Source organism: Camellia sinensis, chromosome 10, assembly GCF_055761805.1.
Source record: "Camellia sinensis isolate YWXY chromosome 10, ASM5576180v1, whole genome shotgun sequence".
Lineage (NCBI taxonomy): Eukaryota > Viridiplantae > Streptophyta > Magnoliopsida > Ericales > Theaceae > Camellia > Camellia sinensis.
Window position 1 is genome coordinate 1,793,760 of NC_138970.1, and position 21,850 is coordinate 1,815,609.

The window sequence follows — 21,850 nt, forward strand, 5'->3', positions numbered from 1 at the left end:
GGGTTTATCTCGGTAATTTAAATTATTCAATGTATACGTCACGTCAAGTATATCATTTCTATAAAAAAATTACGTTGATTACATATTAATAACTATTTGATCATATCACATTTATGTCAATAACAAATATAATTTTAAAAATAAACTGTTGACACAAATGTGTTTTGATTAAGTAATTATCGATATCCGATTTATATAATTTTTTTGTACTAACGATGTATTAGAAAAGACCTTATATATTGTACTATTTAGATTATTGAAATGAATTCCGATATGAACCCACCATGAGTCAACAGTACCTTCTGACCTATTATTTATAAGTTAATTTTGTTAACAAGTGACGTAGAGGCAAAAAAACAAAAAAAAAAAACAAAAACAAAATAAATATAGAACTAAATACACGTTTTATTAATTTTATAATTTTTTTACTCATTTTAAAACATTTTTTACATTAATTCCATGCTTACGGCTGTAGTTAACATTTTGCCTATAAAAAAATAATTAAAAAAAAAAATTGCCGGTGAGGTAGTTTGTTGGTGGAGCAATCATAAAACACGAGATAACCTTGGCGCACCGTTAGGATGCTTTCAAACCAATCAGTTCATTGGCCTGCTATTGCTAGGACTCTTCCCCCTTTGGGTTAGGTAAGTCACTCACTCGTTAAAGAGAGAGAGAGAGAGGAGGGGGGGTTTCTTTTTAGAGGCTGCGGATTAGGAGGGACGGGGAGAGAGAGAGAGAGAAGAGAGCGAGGATGGGTTTGATAAAAGCAGCGATTGGTGATGCCGTATTGACTTTCATGTGGGTGTTCTGCGCTTCAACACTGGGGGCAGTGACATCGATCATAGCATCTGCCTCTGGGGTGCAAGGGATGGCAACGCTCTTCATAACCACCGTCCTTGTCTTCATTCTTCTGCTCGTCTTTGGCATCATTGGTGACGCCTTGGGTGGTGCCAGCTTCAATCCCACTGGCACTGCTGCCTTTTACGCCGCCGGCGCCAGCTCCGATTCTCTTTTCTCCATGGCCCTCCGTTTCCCTGCTCAGGTTGGCTTTTTCTCTCTATTATATTATTCTCTATTCTTGCTTCCTTTCCTTTGCTTGTTTGTGCAGCCGGAAAACATCTCTTTCAATTGTGGCTGGGGATTCCTTGTCTTCTTCATTTTACCCTCTTTTTGTGCCTACCCAATTTACTCTTACCTCGTCTCCTTAGCCATGCTATCCTAATTTCGTGTCTGGATCGACCAAGAACAGGAACTGAAATTTACAAGTGGATAGAATTTGACCGGACCCATTTCACGACTCTGCGGGTTGTTGGCCTCAAATCAAACTTCCTTCATCTTGTTCACTCCCCCGAAATCATGGACATATGTGTTATCCCTATTGAACCAGTGGCAGCTCTAATGTCCTGATCTGATCTGACAATCAACCTAATAGATTCTCCAAGATACCTCAGTTTATGGGAAAACTAATAAAAGAGCTCAGTGTATTGTGGAAAATTAATTTAAACATTATATGAAACTTAAACTGGATTCTCTGTTCACTCCTCTTTCATAAATAACCTTTTTTTGACTTTTACAATAAACTTGATGCAAATGGTCATATGCTGAGAATGAACATGAGATGAAAATCGTAACAGTCCATTTGGCTAACTAGGAGAGAAAAGAAAAGAAAGATAATTGGCATCTTTCCTTCTTGTTTGAATAGTTTATTACAAGAGAGATAAAGTAGGGGCGGAACCAGAAATTTGTATAGGGGCCAAGCTATGTGCATAAAAAAATTTGAGTTTGTTTTGGTACATTATTTTGAAGATGATTTCTTACATAAGTGCTACAAAAGAAGTATGTCATGAGAAGAAAATTAAAGAAAACTAACTAGCCCTTTTTTTTTCCATTTGTTCTAAAGTTTTGAACTATTAATTAGATCTCAATATGTAATTGATTAGACCACCCCCATTTTGTTGGCTGACATAATCTAGTAAATAAAAGTATACACACCTCTTTTATTTTTAAAATTAAAAAAGAAATGAAAAAAGAAAAGGAGTATATGTACCTCTTGCAGTAATAAAATCGACACGATGAAATTAATGCTATTAACTAGCATGTGAAGTAGTTTTTTGTATTTTTGATCGAGAGCATGTGAAATAGTTGAAGATCGTCTCATTATACATTGTGAAATACTAATAAAATAGATAGTTAGTAAAGTGATTTATATAAAATTAAGGGGTCATCCAATTATGCAATTTACAAATACTCCTGAAATATAGAGTTAATACCCCTCAGCCCCTATGTTGTTCCGCCCCTGCGATGATGAGAAAAAAGTGAGAAAACATAACAAAACTTTATAATGTGAGTAAGAAGGGTAAAAATGGAAACCTTCACAAGATTATTCAGTTTGTTTTTTTCACAGGCAGCTGGTGCAGTGAGTGGTGCTCTGGCAATTGCTGAAGTGATGCCCATGCAGTACAAAAACATGCTCGGGGGACCTTCTTTGAAAGTTGACTTGCATATTGGAGCGGCGGCTGAGGGGGTTTTGACCTTCATAATTACCTTTGCTGTCCTTCTGATTGTGCTTAGGGGTCCCAGAAGCCCAGTTGTGAAGACATGGTTACTTGCTATGTCAACTGTAGCTTTGGTTGTTACCGGCTCCAATTATACTGGACCTTCCATGAATCCTGCCAATGTGAGTACCAGCAACTTCTTTTTTATCTTTGGGGATCTAGCAAACCGTGGAAGTTCACTGTATGCCATTTACATTTATATTTTGGGGGGTACAAATGCCATTTGCATTGCATCAGCTGATTTTTGCTATGCCTTTTCTTTTGCATAATACTCACGTTTTCCTTTTTTTTATTTTCTTCCTTTTTTTGGTCTTGGTCAAGCACTCACATTATTTGAGTTATAATGAATCTGTACCATATTTTTATGATGCAATGGCCTGCACCTTTGTTAAGTGTCAATTATGAATGCAAAGTATATTACCTTCTGACGAAGATGCAATGGCCTGAACCTTTAAAATGCCATTATGGTCTTGTACTCTTTTATTTATTGTTTTCTTAAAGTGACAAGGATTTTTATTAAGAATAAGCTTAAGAAAGGAGAGAGGACAAGGAGTCCTCCAACAATGTAAAAGGTCAAGTACTCTTTTATTATTGTAAAGATCACCGTATGCTTTTTTGATATCTTTCTTTTTACATTCACCTCTTTCAAAAATTTCCTCATTTCTACTCTTTTGCCAAGTTTTATAACAAACCCATTTTGTTTTCACTACATTTTGGACATCCTCATTCCACATTTCTACATTTTGGACATCCTTACATAATGGCATTTTTCCTTTCGACTCACTAAGTGCCTCATTTGTTGTTTTTTTAACACACTTGCACATTTTTCTTTGTTGCATATTTCAAATCCCATGTAGCTTACTAACATTTTATATAAAACAATTCCCATTTTCTTGAGCAGTCAATGTTTTTCTTCTTCCTCAGCTGTAATTTCTATCTGAACTTCGTAATTTTAATGTTAGTTTTTTAAAATTTGAAATTTTGCAATGCTTTTATATTTGTGATGGAGTTAGCAACGACTTTATAAATATACCCTTATGTAGTTAGGCGTTTGATTTGAAATGATGGAAATTTTGAGGGCACCTTAAGAACTTTGTGTTGCTGGCCTTTGCCGTGAACATGTGTTTCTCCTTTTGTGTGAAGTTATCTTTTGAGCAGTGATTCAGTGCATCATGCACCAGAAATGCTTTTTTTTTATCCAATCAGAACGTAAACTAAGAGGAACATGGACAAATGTACTCAAAGGCATGTCGACATGTATTGACTTGCCCCTCAGCCTTAGTTCTTCCAAGTCTGCCATAACATAATTTCATAAAGATACAAAAACCAGATATTCACCGTCTAGAAGCTGATCCCTTATAAATGACTTTTTTTCAAGACAATAAATTTGTGAACCATTAGATGATCCGAACACTGAATCTTTCAAGGACCCCCTTTCAAGTATCTTAAGATATGATATGATACTACTTAGCATCTAAATGTTGCTGCCTTGAGATTTGCGTAAACTAACTCTCCACTCCCAACAAAATTAATGTCTAGTTCGGATAATTGAATCTAGCCTCCCACTACTAGCCTTCTATACCCTTTTAACTGGTTTAGCACCTAGTATTCCAGTCTTAGGGTTTACAATTCATTATTGTGTTAGCAAGTTGGTGGGCCATTTACACTGTCATTGTGCCCGAGGAGTGCCTTCCTTGATCTAATGTTCTCAATACCGAAAAGCTCTCTCATTTTTGTGAAAGTATCCTCAACATCTGTCCAGTTTCTTTCTTTTTTTCGACATTAGTCCAGATAATCACTACATTCACACATTCTGTAAGAAACTATTATCCAACTGTAGCTCTGTTTCACAAACATGGAGTGTGATGCAACGATGCTCTCTCTCTCTCTCTCCCTCTCCGTGTGTGTGTGTGTGTGTGTGGACTATAAGTTCCTGAGTAATTATGATCATTTATAGAATTATGGGCAACTGACTAGTATTTAATATAGTAATTAGATGCATGACATGTGCTTGATTGTCTCTGCAGGCCTTTGGCTGGGCATATGTAAACAACCAGCACAACACATGGGAGCAGTTTTATGTTTACTGGATTTGCCCCTTTATAGGAGCAATATTGGCTGCATGGGTTTTCCGTATTCTCTTTCCTCCCCCAATAAAGGAGAAGAAAGCCTGAAAAGGCCAAAAAGAATAAGCCTTATTGTCATTTGTGTTAATGAAGATAATTCCCGGTTGGGACTATTTGCAGCTTAGGAATTGTTAATATCATTTGTCAATTTAAGACGGTGAATGTTTTGCACCTATAATTTAGTGCCGCTGGTAAAAGAAATTGCATACTGTATGAAGGTTTTGAAAGTTCTAATTTCTGGTTGATGTTTAGCTAGGTATTTAGTAAAATGAGGTAGATATTTCCATCAACAACAGCCTTTCCTGTAATGAGGGCTGTAGGAGGTAGAAGAGGGATGTGACAAGGTTGTGGGGTCAATAGGGGCTGGTTTTGGGTGGTGTTGGTGGTGGAGATGGTGATTTTGGGTGGCTTTGATGTTGGGATGATAGAGAAGAAGGATAAAGACACAAGACAGAAGTAAAAGAGCAAAACATAAGTGTTGTTTTGTCTTTTTAACTTTTATTTTACGACTATTAATTATTATTATTATTAGTTTGGTATTGACACAGAGGGATAAGGGTTAGTTTGGCCAATGCCTGTGTACTATGTTTTATGAGTAATGTTAAGAATTTTAAATATTTTATCATGTCTTATATAGATGTGTCTCTTATACCCATATGAGATATTTGATAAAATATTTGGGATCCTTAGCATTTTTTATATTTTATTTTATTTATTATTTTTTAAAGATAAAAGTGTGTGTTAAAAAAGTTGGTGCATTTGTCAAATGCCAAAAAAAAAAGTTGTTTTTCTCATTGAGAAAGTTCAAGTGGAATTTAATTTTTTTTGTAGCCAGTAATTTTTTTATTTTTTTTTTTGTGTAGATTTTTCTAGAGTAAGATCTAAAAAGAATTATTTTAATAAATTTTTTAATATTTTTAGCTAAGGCTCTCTTTGATCAGAAAGGAAGAAATGATGGGAAGTGAAACTGGTAGCAAATAAAGTAAAGGAAAAGAAAAGGAAAAGAAAATGTTATTTCTTGTATGAATTTGATCAGGATGAAATTTAGATAAGAAAAAAGGAATTTTAATTAGAAGTAATTACTTTTACAATAAATGGTTAATTACACTAATAGTTTTTATAATTTGGGACTTATGTCACTTTGGTCCCTAACTTTTCAATTGTGACACATTTGACTCTGAATTTTGAATTTTGTTTCAAATAAGGACAATTGAAAATATCATTAGGTATTTTAAGGGTAAAATTGTCAATTTGATAAAATATAAACTAATTTAATAAAAATAAATGTCAAAAAAATATGTTTAATTTTTAAAAAATTATTTTTATCCACCAATGATAAAATTAATAAAAATTACATGATTAATTTTTTAAAATTAATTTTACATGATCATAATCCAAACACATAATAAAAATTAATTTGGTAAAAAAAAATAAATGTCTAAAAGATTTATTAATTTTACATAATTTTATTTTTAGTGTATAGAAATAATTTTTAAAAATTCAAAAATATTTGTTTGATATTTATTTTTGTCAAATTAATTTATATTTTATCAAATTGACAATTTTACTCTTAAAAAATCTAATGATATTTTCAATTGTCCTTATTTGGAACAAGATTCAAAATTCAGGGTCAAATATGTCACAATTGAAAAATCAGGGACCAAAGTGACACAAGCCCCAAACTATAGGGACTATTTGTGTAATTTGCCCTATAATAAATTTAAATATTTTTATATTTTCTTGTATTTTTTGTAAAAATCTAGAAGCGTAATTATCATGCTATTATGAGTTGTACAAGAAAATTAATTTTTTTATAACTTCTATCACTTCCATGCTAAACAAATTTACAAAAAAAATATTTTTTAAAATTTCTTTCACTTTCCATCATTTTCATTCTAACCAAACTGAGCCCAATGATCCAAAAATTTGACATGATATGAGATCATTTTTCTAGAGTAGGATCTAAAAATGACAGAATCATTTTTCACAAAGAATTTATTTAGATTAATTTTTTAGATAATCTGTAATTTCACTAAGGAATAAATTCTTGAGATTAATTTCATTACAAAAATTACAGAATCATTATTCAGATCTAACAATGACAGATTATTTTCTGTCATGTAAACTTGAGATTATTTTTCACTAAAGAATTTTTTTAGATTGAACTGTAAAATAATTTTTCTAGAGTAGGATCTAAAAATAAATTTATTTTTTATTTTGTATTTTTTGTTATACAGTTTAATCAAACATGATAGAAGATTAGGATTGAGTAAGGAATCTGTAAAATCCGTAATTCGATCCGATCCAATCCGATCCAGTAGGTTTGGATTAGTTTTTTAAATCTGTGGTTTGGTTCCAGATTGAAAAATTAAAATTCCGTTGTCCACGGATCAGTTCCGGATTGAACCCCACGATTCTGGATTGGAAAACATCCGGATCACATACAAATAACCTATATTTATATTATATACCCTCAAGTATAGTATCTTCTCTTATTCCATATAAAACTTAAAACCAAACCTAAACCTGTATAGTATCTTTCTTTATTGCTTTTGTTTGTTGATTTTTAGTTTAATTTGTAATGATTTAAATACTTATGGTAGTTTTTTTATGGTTATTTAAATTATAGAACAATATGTCGCTATTGTAGAAAGACATGTTGCTATTGTAGAACTAATATGATGCTATATTTATGTTTTTATGAAGTTAAAATGTTCTATATATTTTTTTGTTATTTAATCACGTGAATTCGTAATCCTAAACTGATCCAATCCATGTTTAAATGGATTGGTTTGGATTAATTTCACAATTTAAACAGATTGGATTAATTCTAATATTTCAAGAATCATAGATAATGAATTGATTCTGATTTTACTCCAATCCAGACCATACTCATCCCATAAAAGATTAATCATTATTTTCTTTTCTTTTCTCTTCTCTTTTTTTTTTTTTTTTTTCTCTTATAACTTGCATAGTTATTTCTTCTCATTTATGTTCTCTTCTAAGTTCATGAACAAAGTGTTAGTCATTTCATATTTCACAATTTCAAATATTTGGCCTTTAAAATTAAAATTATTTTCCACTAATTTTGAGTTTTTACCTATCAATTTTAAAGTTTTTGTATGAAAAACCAGAGAAATTGCACTTTCTACAATATAATTTTTTTTTTTTTTTGGTCCAAAATGGCGAACACAATAAAATCCATATATTTAACCACATAAATCTTGACTCTTTAGGTTAGCTTCGAAAGAAGCATAATACCAAAATCTTACCCCAAAAAAAGCATAATACCAAAATTATAAAAAAAAAAGGGGTAAATTACAAACACACTCCCTGAAATTTACTTAAATTACAAATTACCTCATGTGCTTCTAGAAATTACATTATGCACCCTAAAATTTCTAATTTCATAACAAATAGGCCTTTTATTAATAATCATCAAGTTAATTAATAGTTTTTAATAATGTTAAAATTTTATTTCAATTAATAATTCAGATAATTTTATTATTGTATAGGTGAACAGTTAAAAATTTCACTTTTTCAATTAATTTTGTTAAATAAAAAATTCTGACAAGGAGGTATTTGTAATTTTTTAAACTACAGGGGGGAATATATATTTTAAATAAATCTCAAGAGATGTATTTGTAATTTACCAAAAAAAAGAAAAGAAGAGATACAGAAAATATAGCATTTGGATTTTAGAAAGAGATTATAAATATGACGTTAAGCTATCTTAGATATGAAGTCGTCGGTTGTAGATTTGAAATGGTTGAGGTGATGGTCACTAGTGGAGATGATAAGTGCTAAGGATAATTCATCAACCATCAATGCCATCAATAAAGTAAGTGCGACATAGTTACAATGTGTATGGTTGTATGAGAATATTATATAATAACAAGATTTAGTTAGTTGGTTATACAGTTAGGATTAGTTTCATTTAATCATTCAATGGAATAGATCCACAGATCGTTTATAGTATCAGAGCTTTTACAACTCTAACGAGTGATCCTCAATGGCTTCGTCGTCTCTTTCATCTATTCCTTCCAATCTCACCAAACTAATCTCAAATATTAATTCTCTCATTACTGTCAAATTAGATAGCACAAATTTTATCCTTTAGGAAAATCAAATGCAGAATATTCTTTGTGCAACCGATCTTCTCAAATTTGTTGATGGATCATATCGTTGTCCACCAGATTCAATTCGAAGTTCTTCGGGCACTGAGATTTGTAATCTAGAGGCTATACAATGGAGAGTGATCGACGCACATCTTCTAAGTTGTATCACTGCTATACTCTCGTCGGCAATCTTTACTGCTGTTCTTAATCTTTACATCAGTTCTGAGGTATGGATGTTTGTAGCCCTACTTTCCGCGTTCATTTTGGAAGGCGAAAAGTCGTACAGTGTGGACTCCACTTGTGAGTCTAAATCTGATTTCACAAGTGCAATGTAAAATAGTAAAAATATAAAAAGAGTCCAAGTCTGACAATTCTTTTTGGAAAATCAATATTTGAATCAAATGCCAAAAATGGACTGCTTTGCCATATTACAAAGTCGCTACCTAAATATTTTTTGAAAAATTTAAGAAATCCAAGACTTGTGCCAAAGGCCATTAGTCCATCATCACCAAAATGTCTCGGCTCAGGAACTTAGGTACGAGAGGGGAAGGTCATGAATTGAGCACCCCACTTGTCCGATCAAAGATAGGCCTATACTAATCATGACGTGTCTTTTATTTACATTATATGCTCTTGTTTTGATTTATTAGCTATTTTTACTGTGTGATGCGCACCCAAAGTATAGATTAGTTTACAATATTTGGAACACTTGATCTCATGTGTTGCTTTGAAATCGTTTCGTGAATTTGCCACTTGAAAAAGTGGGCTTTAAAATGGACATTTAATCAAACCATCTCAATTTAAGCAACTAGCCTTCATCCACAGCCATTCAAACAATTATATCATTTAAGCACTTAGCCTCATGAAAGTATGCTTTAACATGGCAACACAAACATTCGATGCAAGATGCTAAAACAATAAAAGCTCACCTAGTACTCCGAGCCAAAACAAAGCAAAATAATTAGAAAAATATGCATGTTCTTAATTAATGCAATATGACTAATGTAACGCACACATTATGTATTTTATAGGCTCGACTATGAGCATGCCATATGATTTCAATCAAGACATGCGATAAAGCACGTATTCAAGCAATAAATTTTGAACATTTGATATTGGGTTAGTATGATGAGCCGAGCCTTGGATACATGCAAGACAAATGGACGCGAAACATGGAGTATGCTAAAAAAAATGTGATGTTTCTAAACTAACCATCATAAGCAAATAAGTAAAAGGGAGAAAGACGTGAGGTTGGAAGACATACAACTTATTATAACATTGCTCTCATGCAAGAGGGTGCGAATCAAAGTCCAAAGTCCGAATTAAACTAACTATTACAAACCAAATGAATAAATTAAGCGAGACTAATTAACTAGCTAACTATGCTATTACAACAAGGATAACCACGATAAATAAACTAGCTCTCTATGCTAAGTAACTACAACAATCACAAAGGGATAATAATAATAATTACAACATTAATAATTAATGAGACTAATTACACTAAACAATATTGAATAAATTAATTATAATTATGATCATGATGTAAGCGAGGATGCGCAAGGGTTATATACATGCACATGTACAATTTTCAAGACCACCCAGCCCTCAATGAAGCCCGGCCAGGCCTCAAGAAGGCCAGCCGTGCCTTAATTTTGTGCAAAACTCTGTTTTTGTGCTCTGAAATGAAAACAGTGCAGATAGAATTGTTCAAGCTCTGTTTGTCCCTTCCTTTTTTCTCTGTCATGGGAAAGCCTCGAGAGAAGGTTAGAATTATTTCCAAAATCATCAATGAGCAAGTTGATTGCTTGATGATTTCGGATACAATTTTGGACAAAAATCAATGAATGCAATGAATATGACCACTCCCCCCTTTTTATCATGGAATCAACTAAAAAAAAGAAGGAAGTAGATACGCTTCGAGGATCATCAAAATGCCATGAATTAGCGTATGACCACTCTTGACTCGATAAAATTGGTATAACGTCCGGCCAAGCTCAAGCAACATGACTCATTTTCTTTATATGTGTTGGTTGCTTTTAAACCAATTCTCTTAGTCATTTCTATTCTTTAGTCCATTTGTCTGAAGTGATAATTAAGTCCTCTAAAAGGAGAGAAGCGTCAAAAGGGAAGTAATTCTCAACATGAAAGAGAGATCAGGCCGTTGACAATGAATCTTCGTAAAGATTAAGCTATTAAGCGTGAATCTCTAGTTCATGTGTTGAATGACCGTCAACTAATTGAAACAACTCTCAAATGCAAGAAAGGAATGGCAAGTTGATTATTAAGGTGAGATCAATAACATGAAAGTTAGACAAAGAAAGCCTAAGAACAACATAATACAAGCTATGTACAAAGACCAATGCTACAACAAAGGAACTAATCAAAGCTTGAATCAATTAAATAGATTAGGACAGCCCTAAAATAGTCTCTAATAAGCCAAAACAGTGGCTGAAAATGCAAGAAAAGAACTCAAAAAGCTAAACAAAAAGTAAAGACAATAAAACTATGTAAGCAAAAATAAGGAGGGGTGGCCAACCCCTCCAATTTCAAGACTTCAAACCATATTTTTTAGCCTTAGTTCAACTTTGAAAATCAGTTCAAAAATCAAAGGAAAAGAGTGTAAAGGAACCAAGGGTTGAGCTATGAAGATAGGTGCAAGTAAGGGTGTTAACCTTATCACCTTTGGTAGCTTATCCAAACCCAAGTTCCAACACTTAAAATGGATGCAAAACAGCCCAAGAATACAAGAAATAGATAGAAATGAAGTAAGCAAAAGCAAGAACAAGAGTTGCAAGCTTATACCTCTCAAAATGGAGTAAGCTTTGGTTGATGATCAAACTCACTCTTGACACACTCTCAAACTTGAATTAAGCTTCTCAAGGGTCAACCAAGGCTCTAAGATGATGAGTCAAGGCTGTGTATGGTGTATATAGATGATACAAGGAAGGTAAGTTAGTTCAAAGATAGAAGAAGGAGGACGAAGGAGCTTTCTCTATGTGTATAGGCTTTTCCTCAATTGTTCAATCCTTAAAACAAAGGTATATGGTCGTATTTATAGAATTTGAGCAAGAAATATCATAAATATCTTCAAAAATGGACATTTAGCGGCATCTCGCCCAGAATAGTGTTTCTCGCTACTGAAGCCCGGTTGGCCCTAAATCGCCACAGCCGACCCTCAATGAGGCACAGTCGGGCTTTAATGAATTTTCCTGTTTTTCTGTTTCAGCCTCAACATAGGGTGACACAAGGTGTACAAATGAATTTCTTGGGTATGATCAGTGGGAATATGGAAGGTTTGGGATTGTTTTGAAACTTAAACAAGGCTCCTTGGTTGAGACCTCGAACCACGCACAATACCACTTTCATCATCGAGTGCACCGGGCAAAGCGCTCGAGCCTTGCGGGTGGTCAAAAATGGGGTGTCCACAGATATTACTTGAAAAATGTTTTACCTCTTTGTCTCGATCTCACATTCATCAACTAAAGAACAAGCCAAATTTAAACTTTAAAAATTCAAATTCAATGGAAGTTTACCTGAGCAATATTATGACTATTGTTGATCAATTTGCTTCTTCTTTTATCGATGATGAAGATATTATGTTAATTACATGGAATTGATTGCCTACTGAATATGATTCTCTTAAAACGACTATCCATGCTTGATCGGAAAGTATTACAATGAATGATCTTTCTTCTCTCCTCTGTTCCGAGGCCATTAATGTTGAAGGAAAGATCAAACATGCTTCTGATCTAACTATGGCTTACGCAACTATGAAGGATACTAATTCCTCTAAAGGTTTTACTTCTTATCATCATAATCGTGGCTTCTCTCGTGGTGATTCAAAAGAGTCCAGAAATACATATTACGGTTCTCGATTCGATTTTAATATATATTCAAGTTCTCGTGGCAGATTTCAATCTCGAAACAGGTCTCATTATGGAATTATTTGCCAAATTTGTGGAAAGGCCGATCATACAACCATGCAGTGTTGGCATCGCCTTGATTCATAGTTTCATGCTCTCTTACAGACTCAGTCCCAGTCCTCATCTATTACACCTTATCAGTCCAAAGCATTTGTTGTGTCTACACCAATGATGCTTCTTCCTCTCAGAATTCTTGTCTTCGGTTCTTGGATTCTGCAACTTCAGATCATATCACAAATGATCATCATCGTTTCAATTCTTATAAACCATATGATGGCACTGATCAAGTAACCATTGGAAATGGTACTTCTCTTCCCATTCATCACACTGGGAAAGGTATCTTGCCCATACTACATCATTTTCTTTCGTCTTGATAAAATTCTTCATGTTCTTTCAATTTCGTCTAACTTACTTTTAGTGCATCAATTGGCAAAAGATAATAACTGCAATATTATATTTGATAAATCTTCTTTTGCCATTCAAGACAAGACCTCTAAAGTTATTCTTCACAAAAACTTGCATGCTAATGGACTTTATCATTTTCCTATACTTATTTCATCATCACCTCATGCTTTTCACAGCTACACCTCGTCAAATGCTGATGCATCTACTGCTTCATCTATTACTACATGGCACATGCGTTTAGGCCATACATCATTTTCAAAATTTCAAGTTCTGAAACCTCATTTGTCTTTGTTTATATCTGTTAATAAAGAAAATTTGATTTGTAATACTTGTTCTGTTTCCAAATGCCATAGACTCCCATTTAAACTTTCTTACAAATATTATGTGTTATTTGTAGATGATTTAAGTAAATTCACATGGCTTTACCCTATTTATTACAAAAGTGAAGTATTTTCCAAATTTATGGAATTCAAAGCATTTGTTAAAAAACAGTTTGGGTTTCCTCTTCAGATTTTACAATCTGATGGTGGTAGTGAATTTGCAAATCATTTTATGAAAGTGTTTATGCAAACTCATGGCATTCATCACCAATTCTCCTGTCCTCACACTCCATCTCAAAATGGAGTCGCTGAGCGCAAATACTTGTATATTATTGAAACTACAATATCTTTTTTGTATCAATCTTCTTTACCCCTTACATATTGGTTTGATGTAGTGGCCATAGCCACACATCTTATTAATAGGCTTCCTAGCAAAACTCTTTCTAATTCTTCACCTTATGAACTGCTTTATCACCATTCTTCTGACTACACTCACCTTAAAGTCTTTGGTTACTTGTGTTACCTTTGGTTTCGCCCCTATTTTCCTCACAAATTGGCTCCGAAATCAGTTGCTTGTGTATTTTTTGGGTGTCATCCCTCTATAAAAGGTTATAGATGCCTCAATCCTCTCACAGGTAAAATCTTGCTATCCAGACATGTCAGATTTCATTCTCTACAGTCCTCACAGTCCACTTTGTCTTAGCTTCAGACCTTCTTTTGGTCATCTTCTCCTCTGTCTTCACCAAAACCAATTGTAGTTTTTTGTGCTCCTCAGAGGAGTTTAGTCTCCTCGGATGCAATAGCCCTACAGTTCGGACTCCCGTGGTTTTGAATCTGATTTCATAAGTGTAATGTGAAACAGAAAAACATAAATGAGAATCCAAATCCGACAAATCTTTGGAAAATCGATTTACAATAAGAAATGTCAAAAATGGACTACATAGCTAGATTTTAGAGTCACCACCTAAATATTTTTAGAAAATTTAAAAAACCCATGACTCGTGCCAAAGGCCACTTGTCCGTCATAACCAAAGTGTCTTAGCTCGGGAACTTAGGTATGAGGGGAGAAAGTCATAAATTGAGCACTCCACTCACCTGATTAAAGATTGGCCTCTACTAATCATGATGTGTTTTTTACGTACAGTATATGCTCTTGTTCCAATTATTAGTGCTAACTTACTATGTGAGGTACACAAGTATAAACTAAATCACCCACTTTGGAATGCTTTGATTTTATGTTTGTTTGCAAAGATTTTGAATATGTACTACTTGAAAAAGCAAACTCCTATGTACATTAATCAAAGTCATCTCAACTTAAGCAAAAAGCCTTCATCCACAAGCATTCAAGAGGTATATCAAATAAGTACTTAGCTTCATAGTAGTATGCTTGATATGGCAATACAAACACTTATGTAATATGGTAAAGCAAAAAATGCTCACCTAGTACTCAATCGAGGCAAGCCAAAATAGAAGATAACAGTTAGAAAAATGCATGCTCTAATATGCAAGTGACTAATGCAATACATACAAAATGCAACTATTAGGTTCGGTTTATTAACAAGACATATGGTTCAACTCAAAGCATGCGATAGCGTACGTATTTAAGTAAGTAGGAAATGACAAGATGTTAGAATGATGAACTGAACCCGATCCATGCAAAAATCAATATTTACATATGGTAATGATATGAAACCAAAATATGATACTACATGCAACCATCGTAACCAAGTAAACAAAAAAAAAGAAAGAATGGAGGTTGGAAGACATACACAATATTACGAGTGTTACAAATTTGCCCTCGCACAAGGGGGTTTGAATGAAATGTCCTAATTAAACTAAATATTACAACACCAAATAAATGAATAAACTAAATTAACTAATTATTACAAGTCTGAATGAAGCTAACTAATTAATTTACAACATACTAATTATTAAAGCACTAATTTAAAGGACTTGAACGGGAAGCGAGGACCCGTATACACGCAATCGAGAACATCATCCTGAAAACCTCTCTGCTTGTTGCCAAATTCTGTTCTGTTTGCAGTCAGAAAATTATTCTGTTTTGGCCTCAGTTTCTACTTTGTTCTGCCACAAAAATGCCACTACTTGTACAAAAAAATGTGGTCGGCCGGCCTTGGAAAGTGGTCGGCCGGACAGAAAGGTGGTCAGCCAGCCATTGTTTTTGGGATTACCCTGCTGCAAAAGATTTGAAACAAAGCAAAACAAAGTGTTTCCAGAAGATGTTTATCTTCTCTGCTCTTCCCTATCATAAAGATGATCAAGGGATGAGTAAATTCGGTTCACAAATCATCAATATTTGCACGTTTGTTGCGTGATGATCTTAGAACCGCTAGGACAAAAGCTTAATAAAAGGAAATAAAAGACCAACAACACCTCATTCTTATCATGGTGTTACCTCAAGGGAAGGGGTAGCCATTGTTTCTTGAATCACTAAACATCACTACAAGGTATGTAATGATTCAAAACTCAGTGGGTTCAATATAACGTCCGATTGAACCCAATTCAATTTTATTACCTTTTTTACATTACCTTGCCATTTTCTTATCTTTTCTTCATTTTATCCAAAAGTGATAATTACGTCCACTAAATGCAAAAAACGATAAAAAGTAGTGTTAAACAAGTGGTTGTGCTTAGCATGAGAGAAATGTAATGCCTTGGTAATGAATTTCCGAATAGATTAAACCATTAAGCATGGAAAGTCTCTTTCTTATGCTTTGAGCAACAACCTAGTGTTGGATACAACTCTTAATCAAAAAAAGCAAAGAAATGAGGGAGATTGCAGAGGTGATTATGTAAATGTGATTATTACAAGTGTGTGTATGTATAAAAAATATGTAAAGAGAGCTATCAACTCAAATAGATTGGTGTCTATAGCTTAAACAACCAAATCTATGAGGACTTACAAGAATACAAGCATAGTATTTAAAGTATAAATTAAATAAGCAACTAAAACAACCCTAAAAACTAAAAAAATAGTACTGAAATCATTTAAAAAATGGGGGAGGAAGTATAGACAAAAATGAAAGAGAACAAAGCTAGGAAGCAAGCCTAAGGAAGGGTGGCTAACCCCTCCACTTTTTGGATCTTTAAATCACATATTTTAGCCTCTGAAAAGTCTGAAAAACAGTAGCTAAAAGAAAGAAACAAGTGGGAAAAATAAGGATATAAGCTATGTGATAAGGTTCAAGAAAAGATGGTTAAGCCCTCCACATTTGGTAGCTTTTAAATCACAAGTTTCAACCATTAAAACCAGTCTAAAATAGTGTATAAATAACAAGAAAAAGAGAAGAGAAGAGTAGTGTAAACAAGGCAAAAGATGGCAAAGGTTATATCTCTTGAAGATAAGATACTTTTGGTTAAGCAAACCACAAGGTAAACACTCTCAAGAGCTGAAATTTAGGGTCAAGAATCTCAGCAAGAGGCCTCAAGTTTTGGTTTAGGAAGTGTATACATAGTGTATGTATTTTGCAAGAGAGAGAGAGAGATAGTGAGTTGAACAAGTTTTGGCTCTTCGGAAAATTTTCTAACCCAAAACCTTAGGGGTGATCATGTATTTATAGAAGAAAGCCTTCTCATATCGAAAATATCTATATTGAGCCAGCTTGTGCAAGACATTCACATGGGGATAGCCGACATCAGAAAATATCTGTGTCGCTAGACATGGCGGGCCGGCCATGAAGGTGGACAGCCGGCCAACCAAAAATGGCCTATCGGCCACTTGTTGGCCAACAGGTCTTTAGGTGGTTAGGCTAGAAAAAATTAAGTTTTGGTTCAAAAAGGGTGCAAGATTTAGGTTCTGAAGCTTGAAAACTGAAGCCTTTTGTTGAGGAAATTGAGCGATTTGCACAATGTAATAATTTATCATCAAGTGTTCAATATGAGGAGCCCAAGTCTTAATGGCGCTCAAAATGAGGTGTCTACACCAATGTCTGCTCCTCTACCTCAGCCTCAGCATGCTTTCCCTCAGCCCTAGCCTGCTTTCCAACCTCCTCGGTCACCTGTTTTACCGTTGTCGCAGTTTGTCCTTCTACATCAATCCTTTGCTCCAACATAGCCAATGATAGTGCCTATAGACTTTATATTTATTGTTCTCCCTTTTCCTCCATCTTCTTTCACTAATGTTCACCATATGACCACTCGATCTAAGTCTCAATCTACTTGCCTTTTAGCCTCTTCTCCTCTATCTCCTAATGATACTGAGCTTCTATCCTATGAACATGCTCTTCTTTCTCCTGTTTAGTTCTAAGCCATAATAAATGAATACACTACTCTTCAACAACAAGGAACTTGGATCTTGTTCCTCTTCCTCCCTCCAAGCAATCTATTGGCTGCAAATGGGTTTTTAAAACTAAGAAAAACTATGATGAGACTATAGCCAGACACAAGGTCAGATTTGTGGCTAAAGGCTTTCTTCAACTGCATGGCATTGATTTTCAAGATACATTCAGTCTTGTGGCGAAGTAGCCTACTATTCGTATCTTGTTATGCTTGGCTTTGCATCATCATTGGCCTCTCAAACAATTGGACATTAGTAATGTCTTTTTTCACGATCATCTTGAGGAAGAGGTCTATATGGATCAACCACCTGGATTTGTTGATCCTTCTAACTGTACCATGGTGTGTAAACTCCATAAAGCTTTCTATGGCCTAAAGTAAGCCCCTCGGGCATGGTTTTTTACTTTCTCTGGTTTTCTTCTATCCCAAGGCTTTCTTCAAAGCAAATGTGATTCATCCTTATTTGTTCATAAGACAGCTTTTTCTAGCTCCTACCTCCTTATCTATGTTGATGACATACTTCTCACTAGTACTAATAAAGCTTTCATACAAACTCCCTTAATCCACATGCACAAAGCCTTTTCAATGAAAGAATTGGGACATATATCCTATTTTCTTGGCATTTTTGTTTAATCTTCATCTCATGGTTTCTTTCTTTCTCAAACCAAATATGCTACTATGAAAGATTACAAGCCATGTGCCATTCCTGTATCTCTGAAACCTCATATTCTTCCCACTGATTCTCAGCCATTTTCACAACCTTTTTTGTACCGAAGTATTATTGTAGCCCTTCAGTATCTCACTATTACAAGACCTGAACTTTCTTATGCTGTTAATCAAGAATGCTAATTTATGCAATTTATGCACTCTCCCATTGTTTACCATTTTTCTGCTGCCAAACGCATTATTCGATATGTCAAGGGGACTTTGTTTCATGGTTTGCATTTTATGCCTAGTGATTTCTAGCTCCAAGCTTACAGTGATTCTAATTGGGCAAGTGATCATTCTAATCACCGTTCTATTTTTGGGTACTGTATTTACTTGGGTTCGAACCTCATCTCTTGGTCTTTTAAGAAACAATCCACCGCCTCCCATAGTTCCACTGAAGCAGAGTATCGCTCTTTAGCTCATACCGCTGCCGAATCGACATGGTTACAGATGTTGCTTGCAGATTTTGCTATTCCCCAACCTTCTCTTCCTGTGCTTTGGTGTGATAATCAATCTTCCATCTCCTTAGCTGCTAACCTAGTGTTCTATAGCCGTTCTAAACACATAGAAGTAGACTGTCATTTTGTCTGGAAAAAAGTTACAGCTCACCAGTTATTACTCAAGTATGTCTCTACTTCTAATCAGCTTGCTGATGTGTTCACTAAAGCATTATCCTATGCTCGGTTTGCTTTTTCGACTTCCAAGCTAAGGGTTGTTTCTCCACTCCTTATCTTGTAGGGGGATGCTAAGGATAATTCATCAGCCATCAATACCATCAATAAATCAGGTGCATCATAGTTACTGTTAGTGATAATTACAAATAACACACCAGAAAATACAAATAATAAAATTACAATAACTTATTATCAGGGCTGAGGCGTGGGAAACTCGCTCTCTTTAAGGAGATTCAAGCCCTCGGCGGTTAGGCAAAGCCTCACACCGGTGCAGCAGAAAAACCTTGACTTGTCCCCCCTTAGGATACAACAGCCCGACTAAGTCGTATGGTTCACCAATACTGTACAATTGGTTGAACCCAAAGCTTTATCACACACACCCTTTTTATTTGCCTGATAATCTCACTCAAGACATAACCAAACAACCAAAACTTCTTCACCTCGTGTCTATTTTTTTTTTTATATGACAAAGTTCAATATATATATATATATATATGGAAATGAAAACTTAGTGGAGAAGTTAACCAAAAAACTAGACCAAGACGAAGAAAGCTTATCTAGGAAGACAAGGTGGATAAGATAGGATAGACTTGGAGAAGACTTTGGATTGCTTAACTTCGAAGTCTTGGAATGGATAAGCAAGAGGAGACAAAGACCAAGACTAGGAAGACTTAAGGGATAAGTTTTGCAAGGCCTTATCTTGTATGGCTTTGGATGGATAAGCGTGGTGGACTAGGCAAAGACTTATCTTGGAGCTCGGAAGATCATTATAATATTAAAATACTTGCTAACATTCCCCCACCTATTTTAATATTACAGGTAACAAAAACTGAGATTATTAGGCAAATAAGGATATTATGCATCATGGTAGGTGTGTTCTGCATTGAACCTCCATTAGTGAAACAATAATGTCTACTCCAGAGCCAATAGTATGCTCAGCATTAAACTATGATTGTTTAAGGGAAATAAATAATTATTGCACACACATAATATTCTAAGTGTTCATAAAAGCTTTAAAAGCTAGCACATTACGGCCTTGTGTGATCCCAGGATTCATGAGTGTATTTGAGAATGAGCCCAAATCTCATAGGTAGCGGCCCCACTACCACACTCACATAGGTGAATTCTGTCAAGGGTGCTCCTGTAACTATGACACCCCACTCAATAAGAGCTACAGAAATTCATTAAGAGTTTTTTTTTTAATAACTCAACCTCTACAACGTTACAGGATAAATGCACTTACATCATAGGGATGGGTAAAAGTAATTTAGTGCATTTCTCACGGCCATTATATGATCGTTTTTCTCATTGAACCTAGTTACAAGATCTCTGGTCCCTGGGTTGAGTATCCTCATACATGGCTCCTGCTATATTCAATGGGCTTCAACTCCATCCCCCTCGATGTATTCCAGACTCTATCTCTTGCTAAGGCCTTAGTTAATGGATCTGCAAGATTATCACCAGATTTAATATAATCCACATTTATAATGCCATTATTCATATAAGATCTCACAGTACTGTGTTTTCGTCTGATAGGTCTGGATTTACCGTTATAATAACGGTTATTAACTCGACCAATTGCTGCAGTGCTATCACAATGAATTAATATAGGTGGAATCGGTTTTTCCCAACAAGAGATTTCATTTAAAAAATCTCTTAACCAATTTGTTTCTTCACTAGCTGTAGCTAAAGCAATAAACTCAGCCTCCATTGTTGAATTAGCAATAATGGTTTATTTTTTCAATTTCCAACTTATAGCACCACCGCCCAATGTAAATAAGTAACCAGTAGTTGATAATGAATCACCTGATAAGGTATTCCAATCGGCATCACTGTAACCTTCAAGTACTGCAGGATACTTATTATAAAACAAGCCATGTTTTATGGTACCAGATAAATATTTCATAATACGCTCAATGGCTAGCCAGTGATCACAGCCAGGCTTGCTAGTAAACCTACTAAGTGCTCCAACTGCATAGGCAATGTCAGGTCTAGTACAGTCAGTCGCATAACGCAAGCTACCAATCATACTAGCATATTCTTTTTGATTAATTACATCCTCATCATTTTCAACAGGAAATAAGCGCACATGAGGATCAAAAGGAGTAAGAACATGCTTGCAGTTATAAAAATTATATTTTATCAAAATTTTCTCAACATAATGTGACTGATCAAGAAATATACCATCACAGGTTTTGGTAATTTTCATTCCCAAAATATAATTAGCCTCACCAAGATCTTTCATATCAAAATGGCTACTAAGCATATTTTTAGTTTCCACGATGATATGAAAATTAGAGTCAAATATAAGTAGATCATCCACATTATAGAGGCTAATAATGACATGTGAATTTTCTTCAGATTTATAGTCAATGCATTTATCACATTCATTCGTTTTATAGCCATTCTCAATCATGCAGGAATCAAATTTCTCATGCCACTATTTAGGGGCCTGTTTTAAGCCATATAGGGATTTAACTAGCTTGCACACTTTGCTTTCTTGACCGGGTTCCACAAAACCCTCAGGTTGATCCATATAGATTTCTTCACCCAGGTCTCCATTTAAAAAAGCTGTTTTAACATCCATTTGATGAATTTTTAGATCATGAATTGCAGCCACTGCAATTAATAAGCTAATGGATGTAACTCTAGTAACCGGAGAAAATGTATCAAAAAAGTCAAGATCTGCTTGTTGTTTAAAACATTTTGCAACAAGCCTTGC

The 21,850-nt window shown here is 34.5% G+C and overlaps 1 protein-coding gene across 1 annotated transcript; it reads left to right on the forward strand.

Annotated features, from left to right (window-relative positions):
* The first annotated feature begins 461 nt into the window (after positions 1–461).
* Positions 462–4,908, forward strand: LOC114258277 (aquaporin SIP1-2). The gene is made up of 3 exons (XM_028198192.2): positions 462–1,042; positions 2,405–2,677; positions 4,583–4,908. Exons 1-3 carry the CDS (start codon positions 752–754, stop codon positions 4,727–4,729), a joined length of 711 nt encoding a protein of 236 aa, XP_028053993.1. The 5' UTR covers positions 462–751; the 3' UTR covers positions 4,730–4,908.
* The last annotated feature ends 16,942 nt before the right edge of the window (positions 4,909–21,850 follow it).

Bases quoted from the DNA above. Each gene is read 5' to 3' on its own strand.
- LOC114258277 (XM_028198192.2), top strand. From the start codon at position 752: ATGGGTTTGATAAAAGCAGCGATTGGTGATGCCGTATTGACTTTCATG. The intron at 1,043-2,404 runs GTTGGCTTTTTC...TTTTTTTCACAG, and splicing joins CCCTCCGTTTCCCTGCTCAG to GCAGCTGGTGCAGTGAGTGG. The intron at 2,678-4,582 runs GTGAGTACCAGC...TTGTCTCTGCAG, and splicing joins CTTCCATGAATCCTGCCAAT to GCCTTTGGCTGGGCATATGT.